General features: G+C 39.9%; 1 protein-coding gene across 1 annotated transcript in view; it reads right to left on the bottom strand.

The window, feature by feature from the left end:
• Nucleotides 1-607: 607 nt before the first annotated feature.
• The window catches only part of FOCAD (focadhesin), a 312127-nt gene continuing 290464 nt past the window's right edge, over nt 608-22270 (bottom strand). The window contains exons 36-44 of the mRNA XM_082656700.1: nt 21971-22099; nt 19692-19807; nt 16641-16901; nt 15411-15500; nt 11923-12100; nt 10272-10369; nt 8531-8782; nt 6432-6507; nt 608-4027 (exon numbers count right to left, since the gene is read on the bottom strand). Coding sequence (XP_082512826.1) covers nt 3954-4027; nt 6432-6507; nt 8531-8782; nt 10272-10369; nt 11923-12100; nt 15411-15500; nt 16641-16901; nt 19692-19807; nt 21971-22099 — 1274 coding nt within the window. The 3' untranslated portion in view covers nt 608-3953. The remainder of the gene's footprint in view (nt 4028-6431; nt 6508-8530; nt 8783-10271; nt 10370-11922; nt 12101-15410; nt 15501-16640; nt 16902-19691; nt 19808-21970; nt 22100-22270) is intronic.

The raw sequence follows: 22270 nt of genomic DNA, 5'->3' as shown, positions 1-22270 counted from the left end.
GAATGCTTTTCTTTATTACATGATGGTTTACTGATTTATATTTTCTGAATGTAAGCTCCACAAGGGTAGGAATGTCATGTCTTGTTTACTTTGTACCCCAGAACCTTGTATGGTGGTACATAGTAGACACTCAGAGTTGTTGTGCAACTCTGACTTTATGGATTACTATTACTACATCCAGGAAAAAAAAAACTATACTTTAAGAAATAGATTAACTAGGTGATGTTTCAGTTATTTTGGATTTATCTCAAAGGGTGCTTCATGTTCAGAAGACACATATATAGGTTTTTTTAAAAAAACTTACATAAATATCTTTCCTTAATGTGCTACTTGCTTCTAGAATGTAGATAATAATTTTTTACTTAAGAAATTTCCATTATCTTCCCAAGTCCTGACATACATGTTGTCAGGCCTGTTTCAAGCATTATAGCTACTATTTATTGTTAGTGAAACATACAAAAGTGAAAGCATTTCTTTTACATTTTAGAATTTATACAGCATACAACTACTTTGTTAGGTAGGTTATTTCTTTCATACAAAAAATAAAACCAAAGTCAGGGAGTCATCAATGTCATTTTTATTCAGTTCCATTTCTAATAGTTTGGCTGGACATTATTTCACAACTTCATAAATATTTTATGTGTCATACATTAAAAAGATGAGACTTTAAAGTTACTAGGAGTAGAATAAAGTGTTTCCTTCCAGAAAATATAAAAGCATATATCCAGCACCAGAGCAGTGATGATATACATTTATACATGACGATGATGCTGTGAGGTATCTTTCCATAAGAGTGGTGAAGGATGTGAACTGTCCCAGCCACATTCTGTCCTCTGGTTCCATTTGAAATGCCTGCAGCTATGAATAGGCTGGTTGAGGTCAGAGACCTAAAGACCCAGCTTACAACTCTGGCCTAATGAAGGCCCCATCCTCTTAACCACATGGTCAGATTTCTCTTCTAAAACAGCAATTTGCTAAAATGTTTACCAAAAATCTAAAACTACTGCTTACTTTCAAAGTGACTAAGATGTTTCAAGACAGTAGTTAAGTCCTTAAAGTTTTACTCCTTATATTATTATAATATCATCTTTGGTTAAAATCATTTTGGAGAAGTTAACTTGTGGCAATTAACTTCAAAAAAAAAAAAGGTGATTAACCGCCTCTTGGTTACCATGGAGCCATTACATTACAAATAAAGCACAAAGATTTTAGGCACTTGCATGGATCTCAACATCTGTTCCAAATGTACACTCTTCAAGTGAAGAGTCACAGTGTTTGGACACATCTGAGACACACAACATAGCCTTAATCCCACACATTGATTTGTTAGTATACCCTAGCATGCTATTTGTCTTGGCAACTTGTGATTTCAAAAACTAACAGAAGATGACTTATAAGGAAACTTTTCCTTTTGTATATAGTTTGGAACGTCTGGTCTCAAAAAAGCAGAGACTTCTGGTTTCTGGAGAACAAACTGAAATATCCCAAGGGAATATCTTAATACTTACTGGAGCTCAGGTAACCAGGAGAAAGGGTCTTATTATGCCAGTAACCTACATCTTAGAATAATTAGAGTTTAGAACCTTTACAGCTTCAAATTTAGATTTTGACATTTTGGACTCTTTATGGAGTCCAAATGAATAGGAATGAATAGGAAAATCCTATGAATAGGAAAATCCTATGACGCTTAAACACAAGACTGCTGAAAACAAAAAGAGGGAGCTAGGGAAGAGAGGGTACAGGTAGATCTTATTTCCTCCCTTTTGTACTATTCTGTTTTCTTGTCAAGGCAGGAGCAATGACAAAGTCTGACTGAGAAGAAACTGGGCCAAACTGAAAAAGACAGTCTGGGTCTGGAAGGCTGGGCTGATTCTTTATCCCTCTCCTTGAGCATCAGCAAGTCTGCCCACTGATTTGGGGGGAAATGTGAGAGTAGTTCTTCAGTGCCCATTTCCTCTTCCCTATTCTTTACTGCCATCCACATCTGCTAGTTGGCCCGGGAATGTAATGTCCTTCAACCCATGAAGACCTGCTCCTTTACACTGTAACTCCCAACATCCCAATTCCAGAGGCTTATTAATATGAGGCAGGGGTGTTTCTTTTATCTGATTCCAGCAATCTATATTAAGCATGAATGAGGCTAAATACTTGGTAGGAGTTTTCATCTGAAAGTGGGTGCTGATGAGCCTGATGCAGTAGAAAGCGCATTGGACCTGGGGTTCTAGGACCTTGGTTCCAGGTGTAGTAGCTCTGCCACTTATTAGATGTGTTTTCATTTAAAAATAGAAAATAATGCCTCTTCACAGTATTGTTGCAAGGGTTAAAAAAGATAATACAAGTGAAACTCTAGTCACTTATATAGTCTGACAACTAGTGTAATAAACGTTAGAAGAATGTCAACATCTCATTGGTAGGTAGTATGAGAAAGCCACGGTGGGTGGGAAGGAGACAGAAGCTGGCTTCTCACATAAATTTTCTACACTTCTGCTTCCTCCAAACTCATTTCCCTCCAGCTCAGCCTCTAAAGAAGTAATAGAGATGAAATACTTGGTGATGTAGTTAAGTACTACCTGAGAGCTCACCTTCCTTTCCTCCTTTTCTGTAAGTATCTCAGCACCCTACGGAGTTCAGCAAAAGAAAGAGCTGTGACCTGGAAACAGTGTGAATTACACAGTGAACCACAAATATTTGGAACCTGGAATCATAAATCCGTATATTTGGAAAATAAAATTAGAGCTATTTTTAACTTAAGTGGTAGGTATGCTTGGTGACAACATGAAGGTATTGTACATGCCACACAGGAATACTAAAAGTTCCATGACACTGCTGTGGCATGATAAGCACGAAGGTACATTATTCCAGTGGCACACATTTTCTCCCCAGTAATCCCATATACGTATACATCAGTATATTTGTATGATTGGCTAAGGACAGCCCTGATTAATGGCTGCATGAAGGAACAATAATTAGCAATCAGAGCAAATTAAATTCCTGGCTGATCCTAAACCCCTGAGTAAAATGCAACCCTTGAGGATGCTGTCACATTCCTTCATTTACTTGGCATTAGGCCACCAGTCACCCTGATTAAGACAGAGGTTTGTACTTATAAAAAAAAGATCGATGTTTGGAAGAGATATTTGCCATTTTTTGCTTGCCTAGCATCCTAATCACCTTTCTTCTGGGGGAACCCAGTTCAGGTGGACAGACATGTGACCCCGGCCTGGTCACGTAGAACCCTCCCCACCCCACCCAAGGACTCAACATGACTCAAGCTGAATCAGAGTCCACCCCATGTTGCTTCCACCATACCTATGAGCAAAGACACCTTCCCTTCCTTATTTTAAATTGGGTAACTTTCACTTGCATTCAAGAGACTCAAGCATAAAAAAATTATAGCCACCACTTACAAGTCTGATTTAGCAATGTTTAACACTATGCTTATTATTTAAATGCGTATAGCAGTTCCAAGAGAGTGTTTTAGCAATAAGAATAAGAAAACATGTCTAACTTACTGAGTCAATGAATATCCTCTGGAGACTTCATGGGAAACAGATCAGATTCCACTGTCACCGCTACAGTTTGGTTTTGCTAGCAAAACCTTCCCCATGCCTTAAAACAAAAGTCACATGCACAAAATTCACAGGATTATTTTACTAGAATTTAGTGCGGAGGAGATGATATAATTAGATTTTCACAAAAAATCTTTATGTTGAACTCTAGCCAAATAAAAGAAAATCCAAGTTCTTGTTTCGGTCTCAAATGGCCTGGGTACTGAAGCAGTGGCCCCTGTCCTGGCGTGCACGGTTCAAGCTGTCGGTTGTGTGGCCACCCTTTCATGACCTTCAGCTCTCTGCATCGTCTCAGTAAGCCCAGACACGAATTCTGAAAAATTCCTTCTGTCTGTATGGTTTTCCTCATCCAGCTGAGAATGCTGCTGGCTACTGCAAAACTGTTTACCAACCATAAGCTCTGGTCCATACAGCTTTCTTCGTAAACTCTGGGAGAACTCTCAAGGACAGCAGGGTGGCTAAAGGGACAAAAAATAAAGTGCACTGTTGCATTTGGTGGAGTTGCATTTGAAAAAGTCATTTAGATCAAAAAGGTGTCAATAGAACCTGGCTTGTTCTCACTCAGCTAATCTTTAAGAATTCTATCAAGCCTTAGAATTTTAATGGAAGAAAATGATTAATAAAGGTTGAGGAAAGTTTTTTTTTTTTTTTTTAAGTTACTTTGAAACCAGTTAGTGGGAAATTCTGCATAATTAAAACAAAAAGTGACTTCTGGGATGCTGACAATGCTCTTTTTCTTCATCTGGGTGCTGATTACATAGGTGTGTTCCCTTTGTAAAAATCTACTTGTGCACTTTTCTACATGAATATCACTTTTCCACTAAAAAAAGCTTAATTGAAAGGTAAACAGGGCTTCCCTGGTGGCGAAGTGGTTAAGAATCCCCCTGCCAACGCAGGGGACACGGCTTCAAGCCCTGGTCCGGGAAGATCCCACATGCCGCGGAGCAACTAAGCCCGTGCACCACAACTCCTGAGCCCGCGCACCTAGAGCCCCCGTGCTTCCGCAACAAGAAAAGCCACCGCAGTGAGAAGCCCGCACAGCTCAACGAAGAGTAGCCCCTGCTCGCCGCAAGTAGAGAAAACCCGCGCGCAGCAACGAAGACCTAGTGCAGCCAAAAATAAATTATTTTTTTAAAAAAAAGGTAAAGACAAAAAACCTGATTCTGTAATGAAGTTAGGTTCATGGGCTCAGTGGAGCAAGTATGACTGTACTAAACTATATTTGAACACACACCTTAGCTGTCATGGGTCCCTCAGAGATCGATTTAAAGTAGGGAAGTTACATGTAACCCCTCTAGGTAAATTATTACATATCTTATTTTAGAATACTAATGTAAATATATTGAGATTTAAAAAAAATATAATAGTGTGAGGGAATGAGGGTAAGCCAGAGCTACATAATAATCGTGTGTGACTCTAGTAAGCCCTTGAATACACGATCAAGTGAACATGTACTTCTTTGACCCAAATAACTATTTTCCTCATTGGTATCAATTAGTATCTTCATGACCTAAGACAGTATATGTTGGGAACAACCAATGGAATTATAGACCCATGGCCATTAAAAATTAGTCCAAACTCCTCAAGGAAAATAAATGGAGGAAATCCTAGCAGCAAGTTTCTAGGGAATGGTCAAGTGAAAATATGTCAGACCACTGCTCTGATCCTCAGTGAAGTTCTGTGGTTGATCAGAATCACCGTCCTACACAGGCCCTCCCACCTACTTTGGAGGTAGGGAGAAGGACAAGAACCAACACATTAGATAATTCTCGCTTGTTAGGCAATCAATAGATTATACCATACTTAAAGCAAAATACGGTCAATTATCACAAGAGTAGGCCAGCAGGCAACTTTCCCAAGGTGAGGCTTTTCAGTGCAGTAGCTTACAGCATGTCAGGGGCATCAACAGCAGCCACTGGTAGGATCCAGACCCCCAAGTCTCAAGATGTGGATGACAGTACAAGCTGTCTTGGACCACAGAGCCAATGCCCAGAAGACTTTTCAGATTTGAGTAAAAACATCTACATAATTTTCACAGAAAGATCATCTATATTTGTGGATCCCATAGTCATAGTTTAACAGTCAATAGAGATGAATAAAAAACATGAAAATCATCTAAATGCCTGGAAGCATGGGAAATGTCCAATTCCCTTGGCAAAATACTATGCAGCCATTAAAAATACTTATGAAGCCAGTGTAAGAATGGGTTAAAATGCTTTTAAGGGCTTCCCTGGTGGCACAGTGGTTGAGAGTCTGCCTGCTGATGCAGGGACTGGTTCGTGCCCCGGGCCGGGAAGATCCCACATGCTGCGGAGCGGCTGGGCCCGTGAGCCATGGCCACTGAGCCTGCGCATCCGGAGCCTGTGCTCCACAACGGGAGAGGCCACAACAGTGAGAGGCCCGCGTATCGCAAAAAAAAAAAAAAAAAAAAAAAATGCTTTTAAAATAATTTTAAAGTACAAAAGCCAGTATTCAAAGTGTGTATGTACATTTTTCAATTGGCTATGATTATAAAAATGTTAATACTCATAGAGGGAGCAAAAACTTAGGAAAAACAATCAAAATTGTCATTGGGCAGTGGGATTCTGGATTCTTCTTTGCTTATTTTTACTTTTCTGAATTTTCTAAATTTTAAGTCATTTTATGATTATAATAAAACATTTAAAAACCATTTAAATAACAAATCTAAAGGCAATGCAACTTTTTTAACCACTTTCTAATTCAAGAATGCCACACTGGTGACAGCTTCATATTACTTCTCTAAACTGAACCAAGACAAGCCCTTTCAGGAGCCAACACACGCTAGGTTGCTGTTCTGCAGCACAGACAACACTGGATGGGCATAAAGCATGGAAGTGATACCTTTTAAAAGATCCCTGGACTTTGCTGAGAGGCCTTCTTTAGGGCTTTCCATGATGCTGAATAGCCAGTCAATGAACTAGAGTGAAAATGAAGAATGGTATCAGTGAAAACAATCTATCAGTAAGACATCATTCAAACCCTTGGGCCTGCACATATGAGTATCAGGGCAGTAGTCCCTGGACAATACCTGCCTGGGCTGAGAGAGTGGAGTGGAGACAGGACCAGGCACAAGAGATGGGAAAGTTGGAAATGGCTCTTATTTAGTTAAATGACCCAGCAAAGTCAAACCTCCTTCCTTTGCTGATTACCCTGGGACTTGCTGTAGCTTTTAAGAGTGGGGTAGGCATGGGCCCAGAGGGCCTCCTGTGTGCCATGAACATTCCGTCTCATCACTCTGAGAGGCCCCAGAGAGGCTAAGAACCTTGCCCAAGTCCACTCCCAATGAATGGCACAGTCAAGATCTGAACCCATGTGCACCTGGCTTCAAAGCCTCACACTCCTCCTTCACATCATGCTGCCTGCCACCTGGTTCCGTGTGTATCAGGCCTAGGCTCCTAGGTGGGGTGGTAAATGGGGAAACACATCAGATGTAAAATATGTTTCTGTGGCTAAGAACAATTTGTGCCCAAATGGATATGAAGCAAAGTTGAAATGCAAGAGAAAAGGCATAAAACAATTTACTAGGTAGACCCAAGCGTATTAGCTGCAAATAAATCCTGCAGATGAGGTAGAAACTCATAGTACTCATGAGTTTGACTGATCTCCCAGATGCAGCCAAAATTGTTTTTGAATTAGATAGTGGATAATTTCGTTGACTGAATGTTGCCAATCTCGACTCATTGAAAAACACGTACACTAGTTGTAGGTACTAGGATTTTTAACTTTGGACTAAAAAAAGAAAATATTCCTAATTCTCTACTTTAATTAAAACTTTTTTCTTTATTTTCTTTTCCTCAATTTTGTTTTATCATATCCTACTGGTAAGTAAATAAATCAGGTACTACAAATACATAATAGATGCAGGATGTCTATACTGTAGTCCAAAATGAACAGGGTGTCCCAGGCCAGAAATAAGGGGATAGGATACCACATTTAAATTTATTTTCATTTAAAATGAAAAAGAAAACACAAAATTTGGGATAATAATACTAATGCTTATCAGGTTTAAGAAAACAAAGGCATTTTAATTGAGATGCTCAGTGAAGTTCATGGCTAAACTGTGGGTCCACAGCTCAGAAATATTTTTAAAGATTAATGTTCAGATTTTAAGATTAAGCCACACAAAGTTGGCTTTAAGCTTTCAACCTCGTAAAAATCCAGTTTTGATTAAATGGGATTCAAAAATATCTTTCAACAATTCAAGACAGGTCAGAGCCACATAATGAGAAAGGATGTACCGTATTTTCATATGCTCTTCACGACAGCTAGTAGCCTGGGGAAACTCAGTATTAAAAACCAAAAGGTACTTCCTATAGTTTGGGTTTTCCTGAGGGCAAAGGTGATGACATTAGGCCTTTACAAATCTCCCCACGGTATCGCACAGGCCAGAAGCACCTGGAACACACCTATCGCATGGAATGAGCTGTGGGGAACCTTAAATATGGTAAAAGATGGATACTCCAGATTCGCATCTCCCTGGAGGATTTCCTGGACCCCTCCCCAGACATTGTTGATCACCCTCCTCCCTTGCTCATCACCACTGTATCCTTATCATACCATCTTGCAACCTTGAACTTGCTTTCCTGTCTGTCCTCACTCTGAAATTCTGAGCTCTCAGAGACTTATTCATCCTTTTATCCCCAGGATCAAGAACACATGTGTCTTCAATAAATGAAGGCAAGTATAAGCTTTTCTTTCCACTTCATCCCTAACTGTAAGCAAGTTGTTGCTGTTGTCACTGTTGTTTTTAGTCAGCGGTTACCCTGAGCCTGGGCTAGCCTCAATCGCTGAGGCTTTGCATCTGGCTGAGATTCGAGGCTGACTAGGAAAGCCTGTAGTGTGACTCAGGTTTCACTTAACTCCCACCTCAATTCTACAGCAGAAACTGCTGAAGAGAAAATGGCCGCCTGCCCTGACAAGCAGGTAGCTGCCAACCTCACCTTCTGGGTCTGTTCCTTCCATGGCTCTTTCTGCAGCAGAAGAGGCATGCTACTGGGAAGGAGAGTGACAGCCTCCTGCACAGTGACCCTGTGCAAGGGACTCCTGCCAAGGAACCTTGAAGCTGGCCCAGCTGGACCATTTTCTTGATGCCATGGCAACCAACTGGCACTGAGGCCAAGGAGCAGAGGGGCAGCGTGGTCTGCCCATGCAACCACTGCTGCTGCAAATATCAGCAACAAGAAATCCAAAGCCTACAGTAGAAATAGGAACAAGGTCAGGTCACATGCTTTAACAATGCAAAGTAACACATGTTCACGTACACAGCCCCCATCATGAGGCGATGTTATCTTCCCCTTCACTCAAACCTTCTGCCTGCCCCACCCCTACCCCAGAAGAGGGACTGGACCGAATAGCAAACTATTTCCATGCTTAATGAAGAGACATTTTGGGGTTTCAGAAGGTTTGAAGGATCCTCTTTTGTGAGGACAGAAGGCCCAATAGTTTCATTATTAGCGTTCTAACATTTCAAGAGAAACATAATTTATTTAACACCTAATCATACTGAGATCCAAACATTCCTCTGTTTTGGTGTTTTCAAAGAGATTTAAAAATTAATTAAGAGAGATCCAGACAGGGGTATTTAGGTTTATTATTATGTGGCCAAAACTGATTTTCAAAAATATGTATAGTGTATTCTGTATTTAAACAGAAACAAAAAATGACTCTCCACATGCATTAAAAAAAATCTGTTTAGAATCCATGCATTTAGATTTTATAGTCTAATCTAGACACTTGTAGAAATGGTGGTAACAAGGGCTACCTCTGAGTTACCGTACTTCTGTGATTTAAATTATTCTTCTGTTTATCTGTATTTTCTAAGTTTCAAAAGACTTTGTAAGAAAGCAGAGAAGGTTAATACAAACTGGAAATCAGAATAAAAAGAGGAAAGATTATGCTAACTCAAAAAAAAACTTTTTAAAGTACCCATCAATCTCTTAAAATGCCTAATCTCACTAATGAAAATTTCAAAAAGACACACAACTCTGCAGAAGAGCTGGGCAGAATATCAAACAACATCCCAGGTTATGCATATTTTGCTCACACAGCAAACAGGAGACCCATGAAACATGGCTATGGAAAAAATACTAAAAAAAAATGCACATTGGGCAGCTGAGTCAAGAAAATGAGGAGAGTAGGAAGGTGCTGTCCTTCATTTTTTAATCTTTTTTTGTTTTACTCACCCAGTACTAGCGGTGGTTAACCTTTTTTGGGTCATAGGTCATTTTGCAGGTGGGGTGAAAATTTCCCTCCAATATATGCATGTTAAGTATTGGCACAAACAGAGATTACTTGGATACACTTCAGGAACCCCTCCAAACCAGGTGTTTGAAGCCGTGCTCTGGGCCAGTGCGGAGGCCAGAGCCCTGTACCCCAGTCTTTGTGGGGTCCAGCCCAAGTACACAGGATCCCAGTTTCCCCCTCCAGCTAGAATCCTTTGTGTACTGCCTGTCAAGGAACGTGGTTCTGTTGAAAATATTTTTCAAAGGGCAGCCATGGGCATCTCCTAAAGCCTGGTAAGAACATCCGTTTCCTTGTGACGTCAGATAATTGTCATCCTTGTTTCCCAAAAATAAAAGGAAGGAAGGAAGGAAAGCTTCAAGCAGCAACATGTTCCTCTTTTGGGAGAGTAAATATCCTCTATATTTTAAGGAAGCCACAAATGGCTCCTCTACATTTTACCTCATTAAGAGCCACGTTCTGAACAGATGCTGACTGGTAAGCAACATTTCTGATATAACCCATCAGTTCCAAGAGCCACTCCATTCTCTTCAACACGCCTGAAACAGAAGGATATTTCTTACCAGACCATGGTTTTCCTTTGCAATGTACAACAGATCAGCGATTACCGTCATAACTAAAGCAGAACACCCGCCGAGGACTCTGTGTGACAGTTTCAAGTCCTTTTATGGTACCTGAGACTTGTGCTCACCCGTGAGAGAGTTTTTGATACTATTCACATCAGATGACCATATTTTGGTCTTTATTTTTAAAAGCTAATTTATTCTTCAAATCTGTGATAAAATGGTGAAATGCATTTGTTGGAGTTGCTCAACATGAAACACACTCGGAGAAACTGGGCATGCCAACTAGTTAGTAATGTTAAATCCTTGATAACTAGTTGTTTTTATAGTCTTCCCTTGCTTAAATATTCCCAATTTATGCAAAAATCATAGAGAATACCTATCCTAAAGACATTAAAAACAAACAAAAAACAAAACACAGCTACTACAGGCTAACTGGAGAACAAACATCAACATAAATATTAATTTTTCCTTTAAAAAAATGAGGATTTTCAGCACAGCAGAGACTACTTGGAAACATCTTAAAATTTAGTGCATGAGAAGAAAATGGTAACTAAATTTGAACTCCAGCTAGTTAGGACCAAAGGCAATATCACATTTGTTTCCTTCATATATCGTCATGCTTAATAGGGAGTACCTGCTAGTTTTCTGCCTGATAAATACACTTTCGAGTTAGAGTAAAAAATCTCATTTCTCATCACAGGTTCACTTTTCACTGGGCTGGCGCTACTGTGGACATGAGACAACTCTCTCAGTTGCCAAAGAGGAGGATGAATCAAAATTTCCTACACAGTCTTGCAAAGAGTATTACAATTGTATTTGTCAGTTTTCTCTCAAAGCCTTCAAGATACAAGAGATGGGGATGATGGGTCACAAGGGCTTCCCAGCCATGTTTGATCTGCTGAAGCCAGATGCCTTCAGGACCTGAATGTAGACTTGAGAAATTATAAGCATATGACCAAAGGCATGGAGGAGAAATGAGGGAGCTCCCTCTTTAGATGATTATTAAAGTATAAAGTCTAAAATGGTCTAAAAGTTGCACCATTCATCAGCAGAGCTTCATGCCTGCAGTTTCTGGCTTGAGGACGTAGTAAGGGTGTCCAGATTTTATTCTTCTCACTCCTGAGAAGTTCTTCTATAGAATAACTAATTTGTTGTTGCTGCTTTCTTTTTCCCTTTGTAAAATGACCACCCAAAAGCCGTTTTCATGAAAACATCAGGGAGAATCAATCAGCATCCATCTGCTTGAGAAAGGAAGCAGGCAGAATCAACCTGATAAACTTGTTTATGTCTCTGAGGGCCTGGAGGGCCAAAGACAAGATAAAAGTCACCAGTAGAATTCATTCCCACCTCCAAAGAGTTGGTGTTGTGAGCTGTAATTGCTGGTTTCTATCCAAGGTGCTACTCATGTCGGGTAACAAGGCCTCGCCTGTGTCAAGAAGCACTAAACTAGTTGAGGAAACAATTACAACCTAAAAGATGGTAGGTACATCTTTCTGTTCCTGATGTTCGCCTCCAGCTGGCCTTACCGGTGTTGGCGTGGCTCACAATCCGTGCCTGGTATAAGCTGTGCAGTATCATCCAGGCCAGTGTGTCTTTTTCATGGTGCCGAATAGCAACACTGAGCACATCAGTCAAGCCCATCAAGGGGAATCGTCCTTGAGAGACCAAGTATAGTCTGACAAAGGCAGCCTTTTCTAAGCTGTTCTGCAAAAAAGTAAATTGTTCAGTTACTATTAAATTAACTGAAATTGTTATAGGACCTCGGGGCAAGGGCAAAAGAGAAAGGGTGAGTTTGAAGTTGATTACCATTCCAAATGCTAAAACTGTTCGTTTCCTGCACTGTGTGACCTACCTGCCTGCATGCTATATTAAAATGTACCTACAGACAGATGGTTGTAATGTCACCTCCTGTTTTCTCATAAAAACCATAAATGATTTCAGGGGTTAATTGGTGAGGATATTTAGTAAAGATACACAAATAATAATAATGATAACTAACAAATACAGTACTTATTATGTGCCAGGCACCATGCTAAGCACTTAACCTGTGTTAATTTGGCACTTCACAAAGGGTGGTACACAGACCTATGGGGCACCCCAAGACCCTTTTAGAGGGTCTGTGAGGTCAAACTATATTCATAATAAGACCCCAAACTGTAGTAATGTTCATTGTATTTTTCACTGACACTTGCAATTTTTTAAAAAGCTAGTTTCATTTAAAATATCCTTTAAACAATAAAAATTACTAGTTTTGTTAAACCTCTGCCCTTGAGTCCATCTTTGTAATATTCTGTATGACCAAATGGGAAGTATGCATAAAAAACTTGTGCTGCATCCCCAAGTGTGATGGTCATCTCAAGGAGAAAGTTGTGAGAGTGAGCTGTGAGCTGAAATAGCCACTCTACTCATGGAACGCCATTTAGTTGAAAAGAATAATTGATGGACAAACTACGGTTATGAAAACTATTTGATTATTTTTTAAAAGTGAAGGAAATAAGGCTGTCACTTCAAGGAAAATACTTGACAGTATTTATTGCCAATGATAAAATGTGAGCTTTTAAGTGAAAATTCGATTTTTGGAAAATCTGTATCTGCTACTATGACTTTAGTAGCAGATACGTAAAAGACTTTTCTGATGAAGTTACTGGTGATACTGACAAATGTGATGTTTTGATATTTTATAATGAAATTTACCAACATTTGGAAGATTTTCAAAATCTAGTGACTCAGTATTTTCCAAATGACCAATATATCTTACAAATCTTACAATAATATCTTACAAAATCATGCATTGGTAAAAGACCCAGAGTGCAATGGACCAATGGATTTTAATGTAACAGAGTATGTGAAGTTCACTGATACGGTTTCAGATTCCACATTTCAACTAACCTATAAGAAACCAACACTTGCTGAGCTTTGGTACAGTATCAAAGAAAGACATCCCCAATTATCAGAAAAGACTGTTAACACACTCTTCCCCATTCCACCTACGTATCTGTGTGAGGCTGGATTTTCTTCACATACTTCACCCAAACAACATCACAACAGATTGAATGAAGCAGCAGCTGTGAGAATCCAGCTGTCTTCTATTAAGCCAGACAATAAAGAGACTTACAAAATAAAACAATGCCACTTTCTCACTAATTTGTTTTTTGGAAAATAGTTTTTTCTTACATATGTTAAGATGCAATGGGTTTATTATTATTACTTTTAAGTAAATATTTTAAAATTTTTCTAGTTTTAATTTCTAACATGGTAAATATTGACAGATATAATCCACATAAATAAAAGCTCTTTGGAGTCCTCAATAGTTTTTAAGACACTAACGTAGTCACGAGACCAAAAAGTTTGAGGACCACTGAATTACGCATGTAATTCTAACACTGAGCAATAGATTACTATTATCATCTCTCCTTTACAGATGAGGAGACTGAAGCAGAGAAGTTAGGCAACTTGCTTACTGCCACAGAGAGTAAGAGCTGAAACCCAAGGAGTCTGAGCTCTTCACCTGTACCTTCTTCTTACCTGTGTTCTTTCTAGAAATGAATAGAAAACAAGGGCTCAGCGGAACACATTAACTTTTGGGGACACCAGAACAGGATTTAGAATGTTCTAGTGACAATCTTCTGAATGGCACTTTAGAAACCCAAGTGAATAACAGCAACTTTTAGCTCTAGGTACCCCAAAGTACATTATATTAATTACTTCGAACAATGTAACATGAATATAATAAGTTGTAATAAATTACATGAACGTAATAATTATGATAATAAGTTATTACTGAGTACTTGCCTTGGGTCAGGCACTTGCCCAACAACTTAACATGGATTAAGCCATTTAACTCTCAAAACAGCCCTAATAGGTAGGCGCTATTATCTCCCTTTTATAGATCAGGAAACCGAGGCAGAGAGAGGTTATGACACTTCACCAATGTCACGTTGCTAGTAAATGAGAGACTGGCTTTCATACCAGGGTGGTGAGGCTCCAGAGTCCACTCTCTCAAGCATTTCCTTATACCGCTTATCCTTGCCTAAAACGAACATCTCCAAAAGGCCGATATTCCAAATATTCTAACAGTGCTTCTCAAACCTTAGGATGAACCACAATCACCGGGAGGGACTGTTAAAACACACACCACTAGGCCTCCCTCCAGGGTTTCTGATCGAGTAAGTCTGGAGTGAGACTCCAGAATTTTCATTTCTCATCACTTGCCAGGCTGATGTTGTGGGTCCGTCGGCCACAGTTTGAGCATCACAGCTATACAATGCAGAGGATTCAAGGATTCAACTTAACAGGCCAATCTGCCATATAGTGAAATAAATGATAAGATGACCACCCATGATGTGAGGGCTCCCAGTCCTCTAGACCTTTGGTATTACCTGGTATGCAGGGATGCCATTTGAATAAGTAGGTCCCATTGGGATGTACTTACTCTAAAAAATTATTCATTTTTTATCTGCAATTCAAATTTAACAAGGTATCTTGTATTATATGCTAAATCTGGCAACTTTACGCTTATGCTGCTTTTCGCTTATTCATCCTTTGATTCGGTATGGGTCTGAGAGGTACTTGTTATCTTGTGTCAGTGATAATAGTGTTTGTTTTTCAATCAGCCACCTTTCTTCATTTCAAAAGGATAAGTATCAGGTGAAGAAAAATAAATGTGCCTACCATGCACCAGAAAGTTCTTTGGTCAGAATATTTCCATTCTTGTGGATTTTGTATTGAAGATGTCCTGTACTTATCTTTGCTCATCAGTAACACTAAAATGTTCTTGACAAAGTGGGATTAATTAGGTTAAAAAGTTATTCATTCATCTATCCATTTATATACTACTACATATCCAACCATACTAGGCTGGACATGAGACCCCACAGTGAAAAAGATGGTTTCCTGAAATTATCCAGTAGCAAACAAATATGAAGCAAAGCTAGCTTCAGCCAAAAGGATACTATAATCATCTCAATTGTAATCTCCACCTCAATAATAAAAAGACACATAGATATGTTATTACCTCAGTAATCTGGGCAACCCGATTGGCTTCATCGTCTGTCATTTCCGAGAGGCATTTTGCTACACTGATATACAGCTCTAGATCATTTCTCTGGTAAAGAAAAATCCAAAGCATGTCAAAATACAGTGTAAAATAACACGTATATTCTCAATGTTCTGACAAAATCATTAGATTTGCTTATCTCCACGAACAGCAGCTGATGAGATTTTAATTTTAACCAAGCCAAAACTTGTGACCAATTTTTATCATTTAAAAAACACCTTACGGGCTTCCCTCGTGGCCCGGGAAGACGGCCCGTAAGCCATGGCTGCTGAGCCTGCGCGTCCGGAGCCTGTGCTCCGCAACAGGAGAGGCCACAACAGTGAGAGGCTCACGTACCACAAAAATAAAATAAAATAAATAAAAAAATAAAAAACATCTTTCCTGTTATTGCGTGTATTTTGTTTGACTGTACTATTTTCTTCTTATCAGAACCCATCATTCCGAATGGATTTTTAACTTTTTTTGTACAACTACATTTCAGAAGTCTGTTGGGGGAGAGGCAAGGCTAGTATTAAGTCACTTGATGTAAATAGTGGGTCAGACAATACACCCAAGGACTCCCCAGGTGTAAAGTATAAGGGTTTCTTTTTTTTTATTTTAAAAATTTATTTATTTATGCCTCCGTTGGGTCTTTCTTGCTGTGCCAGGGCTTTCTCTAGTTGCAGCGAGCAGGGGCTACTCTTCGTTGCAGTGGCTTCTCTTGTTGCGGAGCACGGGCTCTAGGCGTGTGGGCTTCAGTAGTTGTGGCTCATGGGCTCCAGAGTGCAGGCTCAGTGGTTGTGGCATAAGGGCTTAGTTGCTCCACGGCATGTGGGATCTTCCTGGACCAGGGTTCGAACCCATGTCCCCTACATTGGTAGGCGGATTCTTAACCACTGTGCCACCAGGGAAGTCCCAGTGTAAGGATTTCTGAACGTGCTCATCTTCTACGGGCATTTGGTAAAAGGCCTAAGAGCAAACTTCTGGTGCCGCACTGGTTAACCTGCTTCTGAGCGTGCTCAAAACTTTGGTTCTAAATATTCAACCTCAATTTAGATCTTGGAAGCAAACATTCTTAGTGAAGAACGTGGTTATTTCTTGCTAGCCTTCCCACCACATTCTTAAAACATGTACCTCCCTGCTTTGCCAAAAGGCTTTAAAAAATCCCAAACATAAATTGTCAGGAATGTAAATATTTTTGTTCCTCACCCGAATCTTATTTGGCAGAAGGTCAAAAATTTTCCCAGTAGCTTTGCTGAGCAGACTCCAGAGGTGGTAGGCAGGGCTGGGCTGTTTCATGGCCTGGCTCAGACCCTGTAAGGCACTCGGGCATAACTCAGGTTTGGAGAGTGGGGAAGCTGCTTTAAAAACTGTCACCATCAAGCTTTCAACAAAACCCACGATCTGTTCATCAGAGACGTGTTTTATCCACGAAGGCACAGATAGCAGGAGGTATTTCTTGATATTCAGCTGAAAGCAAAACAGAAGAGGTCAGATGTAAACAGGCAAGTCTGGGTTTGTAATGCTCAAAACCTCTAGGTCATCACTGTGTTTGAAAGATAAAAGGTTCAGGTGAAACATAAAAAGTTCAGGTTGTTTCCTAGACCCTCATTTCCCCACAGCTTCATGGTCTAATGGACCACCGATGCATGTAATTTTAGCGGCTGCGGTGACTTCTGATCCAGGGTGACTCGTGTGGATATATGGTATCTGCCAATCCATCTGTGAACTACTCAGCTTAAACCTTGGATCTCTTCAGCGAGGGGAATAAAATGCTACTTCTAAAAGAACATGACAGTTGCTATTCAGTCTTAAAAGGTCACATTCTCTGGCAAGAAAAGCTCCTGAAGATGAAGGCTCAACTGCTGGAAATCGACTAAACAGAATATCTATTATTATTCATTTCTTCTTCTGAGGAAGAATAAAGAAATAATGAGGGGAACTGGCATTCTGGGGCCATTTCTGAGCAAAGAAGAACCAGCCAAGCGTATGGAACTGACCATAGCATATTAAGAGTTCAGGAGCGGGCTTCCCTGGTGGCGCAGTGGTTGAGAGTCCGCCTGCCGACGCAGGGGACACGGGTTCGTGCCCCGGTCCAGGAAGATCCCACGTGCCGCGGAGCGGCTGGGCCCGTGAGCCATGGTTGCTGAGCCTGCGCGTCTGGAGCCTGTGCTCCGCAACGGAAGAGGCCACAACAGTGAGAGGCCCGCGTATTGAAAAAAAAAAAAAAAGAGTTCAGGAGCGCTAAGAAGGGGCATAGTTAATGATAGCTGTGAGCCACAGACTTTGAGAAAGCAGGCTTCAAAAATTCTTAGAAACATTAAGTATGATACTAAAGGAGCAGCAAGTCTAAAAGAAGTGCTTTAAAAAATAAAATCTGACAAAAACCAGTATATTTCAAAAAAAGATCAATGTAGCTTCATGAGTTACAGAAGATTTCATGTTAAAAAACATGCCATTTCAGATCATTTTTTAAATGAGCAGGTACATAATTTAAAAAATGAATTTACAAACTTAATTTGTTAATTAACAAAGATAATAAGAAAGGTTCCTAATCAAGGACAAATGCAAAAAAAAAGAAATAGGACAGATCTAAAAGAGAAATGGAAGGATAACTAAAACCTAGAAAAATGTCTGAGATCAAAAAAACAGGCTGTTAGAATTATAGATGATTCAAAAGGAAGGAAGCATTAACAGAACAGTGTTCAAGACACAGGCTTTTGAGTCAGCCAGACTCTTCCATTTATTTGCTATGTAAACTTCGCTTAACCTCCAGTTGCTTCTGTTCATCAACCTATAAAATGGGAATAAAATCTACTTCTCAAAAGTGAAATAAACCAGACACAAAAGATATAATACTGTACAATTCCATTCTAAAGAATTTCTAAAGTTTATATGAAATTTAAATTTATATGAAAGTTCTTTAAAGAAGGCAAAATTATAGAGACAAAAAGAACAGTAGTAGCCTGAGTCTGAGATTGAGAGTGGGGATTAACTATAAGTAGGCACGATAGAACTTTTTGGAGTGATGGAAATATTATTGGTGATGGATGAAAATATATAAATGTACTAAGACCCATCAAATTATACACTTAAAATAGCCATATTTTATGGAATATAAATTACAACTCAATAGAGCTGTAAAAAAAAAAAAAAATTGGCCTGTCAGGGTTGAAGAGAGATTAAATCTGATGTCTGAAAGTACTCATTGAGTGCTTACCAGTAGCAGGTACATAACCAGTGCTCATTAAGTGGTAGCTAAATGGGAGCTGTTTGGAGCAGACAGGTAATAACAGCTGATGGAAAGGACGCAGACCTCAGTAACACTGACCTTCAATTAAAAAGAATCAGGAGACGTAGGAAAGCTTAAAAAAAAAAAGAAGTACAGAGTAGAGACTAAAGCCAGAAAGACTGAGGAAATAATAAGAGGGTTTTGCACTATCCTCAAACAATTAAAGCCTCCTAGAATAGAAGAATAACGAAGAGGAGATCATTTAACTTATAATTAATTGGTAAACCTCTAAGGAATCATGGAATGTGGTTTTTTGGGGGGTCCTACCTTGAAATGTACCCAAAATTATACATCTTTAAATAATCTCACCCTATTCTTCCTACCTACCCTTAGAAGGTAGGAAGGTGCCCTGGAAGGTGCTGGCCCCCTCTATGCCCTGGAAGGTGCTGGCCCCCTCTATCATAAATACCAGGCTAGATCACTTCTCCCTCAGCACTTTACTCAAGCTGAACACCATTGGCAGAGATGTTCTACTCTCTCCACATACACCTTCCCACTTACATTCCCTTGTGTCTCTAACTTGATGCCTAATGAAATCCTACCAAGCCTTCAAGGCTCGCCTTAATTGCTGCCTTTCTGTGAAAGGGAGGGATCATTTATCCAGTGTGTGTGGATTTGCCTTTCTTTTAATACCTGCTGAAACGACTGCATATCATATAAACAAACCCAGGTTCCAATAACTGTACAACTTTCTACCTGTATGGTCTTGAGAAAGGAATTTTAATATCTCTGATCATCACTGTCCCTTTTTCTTGTAATAAATGGCAGCTGAAAGCATGAATGGTGATGGCTATGGCAGAGTTCTGTGTCCCACAATTTTCCAATTTGCTGTCCAGCTATTGTCAAGTCCTCACTGTGAAATCCCATTTGTCCACTCTTGACTTTGAGAGCTCACACACAAATGAATGTTGATCTCCCCCAAAAGAACCATATCCTCCTGTTGCTCAACATCCTTAATTACTACATACACTCAGACCATGGATCAGTGGTGGCATCACCCATATTCCCAACAGTGCAGCGACATTCTGGGATGACTGAGCCTGGGTCACCATAATTTCAAGACACAGTTGCTGAATCTCTTCACCTGAAAAAGAAGAAAGGAAAAAACTATCTGTAATATAGCTGCTTCTCTTAACTCATATTCAGTCTTCAATGTCTCAAATCAGACATCTAAAGGTAAAAGAACTTGTGTGTGATGTCTAAAGGTAATGGAACTTCAGCAAACCATAAGGTATTTCAAGAGACGTTTTTAGTTATGAAGCAAAAGAACGTACCCGCTGTATCAGAGGCTTGAGTTTTGGAACTGGCAAGGATCTTGAAATAGCTCAGGAAAGTTCTCTTGTGATGTCTAGACAAACCTAAACACTCAAATACTATTAAAAATTTGAGAAAACTCTAGCTAAAAATCTCGTTTCTGTTTTTCTCTCCTCTCCATCTTACATTCAGCACATAGACAAATCTGGAAGGCCTGAGAGATGTATCCATGTTCTCTAGTGACCCAGTCTTTTTAAGCCTGATCCCAGTCGGCAGATGCATCTTCCCAACCAGACCTTTTCTTCTTTTTACTAAGGATTTTTACTAAAACACCAACATCTTCCATATAGCACACAAAAGCAGGGGAGGGGCAGGGGAACATATTTTTCTGGAAACATAGTATGGTGAGATCTGGAAGCATAGTATGGTGAGATCATATCTTATATAGGATTAGGTTCAAATGAAAGCATTCAAATGAAAATTGTGTTCAGTCAAAATAATCTTTGATTATCCCTTAAACTGTACATAAAGTATACAAATCTTTTTGTATATCATATGTAAGTAAGCACCTACTGTAAAAGAGCACTCATGGCAAATACACACACATATACAATTTCTAGCACTGTTAAAGTTGTTCTCCCTCTTTTTTTTTTTTTTTTTTTGGAGGTGGGGGGCAAATACATGCATCTAAATTTGCCTATGCTAACACTCTAACTCCATACTAGAGGTTGCTGTGGACAAACTGAGATGTGCATTCCCTTTGCCTCTCACCACAAAGTACCTGTGGTAAACAGAATAATGGCCCCCAAAGATGCCTATATCTAATCCGCGGAACTTGTGAATATGTTCTCTTGTATGGCAGAGGAACTTTGCAGATGTGATTAAGGTTAAAGACCTTGAGATAAGGAGATTATCCTCGATTACTGAAATAGACCCATTAATCACATGAATCCTTAAATATGGAAAACCTTTCCTGTCTTCAGAGAACCAGACAGATGACAGCATGAGAGGTCTTCAGCCCTCTGTTGTTTGCTTTGAAGATGGGGAAAGGGGGCCACAAGCCAAGGAGTATGGGCATCCTCTAGAAGCTGGAAAAGGAAGGGGAATGGATTCTCCCTGTCTTAGTCTGTTTGGACTGTTATAACAAAACACTACAGACTGGGTAGTTTATAAACAACAGGAATTTATTTCTCACAGTTCCGATGGCTGGAAGTCCAAGACCAGGGTGCCAACGTGGTTGGGTTCCGGTGAAAGCCCTTTTCTAGGTTGCAGACTGCTGATTTCTTGCTGTGTCCTCACATTGTGGAAGGGACTGGGGAGCTCTGTGGGGCCTCTTTTATAAGGGCACTAATCCCATTCATGAGGGCTCCACCCTCATTACCTAATCACCCTCAAAGGCCCCACCCTCTAATACCATCACATTGAGGTTTAGGTTCTCAACATATGAATTTTCAGGGAACACAAACATTCAGGCCACATCACTCCCCTGGGCAACTAGGAAGGAATGCTGTTCTGCTGATATCTTGATCTTAGCCCAGTGAGAACCATGTTGGACTTCTGACCTACAGGACTATAAGATAATAAATTTGTGTTGTTTCAAGCCACTAAGTCTGTGGTAATTTGTTACAGCAGTAATAGCAAACTAATACAGCATCCCATAGGGCATTTCCTTGAAACCTGGAGTTCTGAAAATGCAGCTTGATAACCATCAAACCAGGCTTTCTGGGACCTGCACCACACGCCCAGCGACATGCACCATCTCAGTCGAGTATTGTTTTGATGAGTGTATCTGGTCTGTGTCTTCAAACCTCCTTCCCCTCCCCCTCAGCTATTTAGAAAGTGACTCAATGAAAGTAACCCAGCTGTCCCATCCAAGAAGACAAACCTCAAGTACCCAGACATCCATCCAGTCACTACCAATTGTGACACACAATTTTCTATTCAGGTCACATCCTAAAAGCAGAGTCTGAAGACCTAAAAACATGATATTTACCAAAGTTTAGCCTCATAAGTGGAGAGAGGAGTGCAGCCCAGTTCACAGGAGGATACTGGTAGCTTTCTCCAACAGTTGCTATGGGTTTCATCACAACTTTGAGAAGGGAAGGAGGCACAGATTCAGGACCTGCAACAGAAAGGAAAAAAATAATAAAATACTTCAACAGCATCATGAAACTGGAACATGCCAACTTTCCCTCCTTTCTACTAGTTTCAAAGGATTTGGTATCACAGCTTCAATTGTGTTCAACCTTTCAATTCTCACTTGCTGGAAACTTTGCTCCCTCTGTTCTTCTCT

Source organism: Grampus griseus, assembly GCF_964374135.1.
Source record: "Grampus griseus genome assembly, chromosome: 6".
NCBI classification, from domain to species: domain Eukaryota; kingdom Metazoa; phylum Chordata; class Mammalia; order Artiodactyla; family Delphinidae; genus Grampus; species Grampus griseus.
The sequence above is the reverse complement of the archived record's forward strand: the minus strand, read 5'-3'. Positions and strand labels throughout refer to the sequence as shown.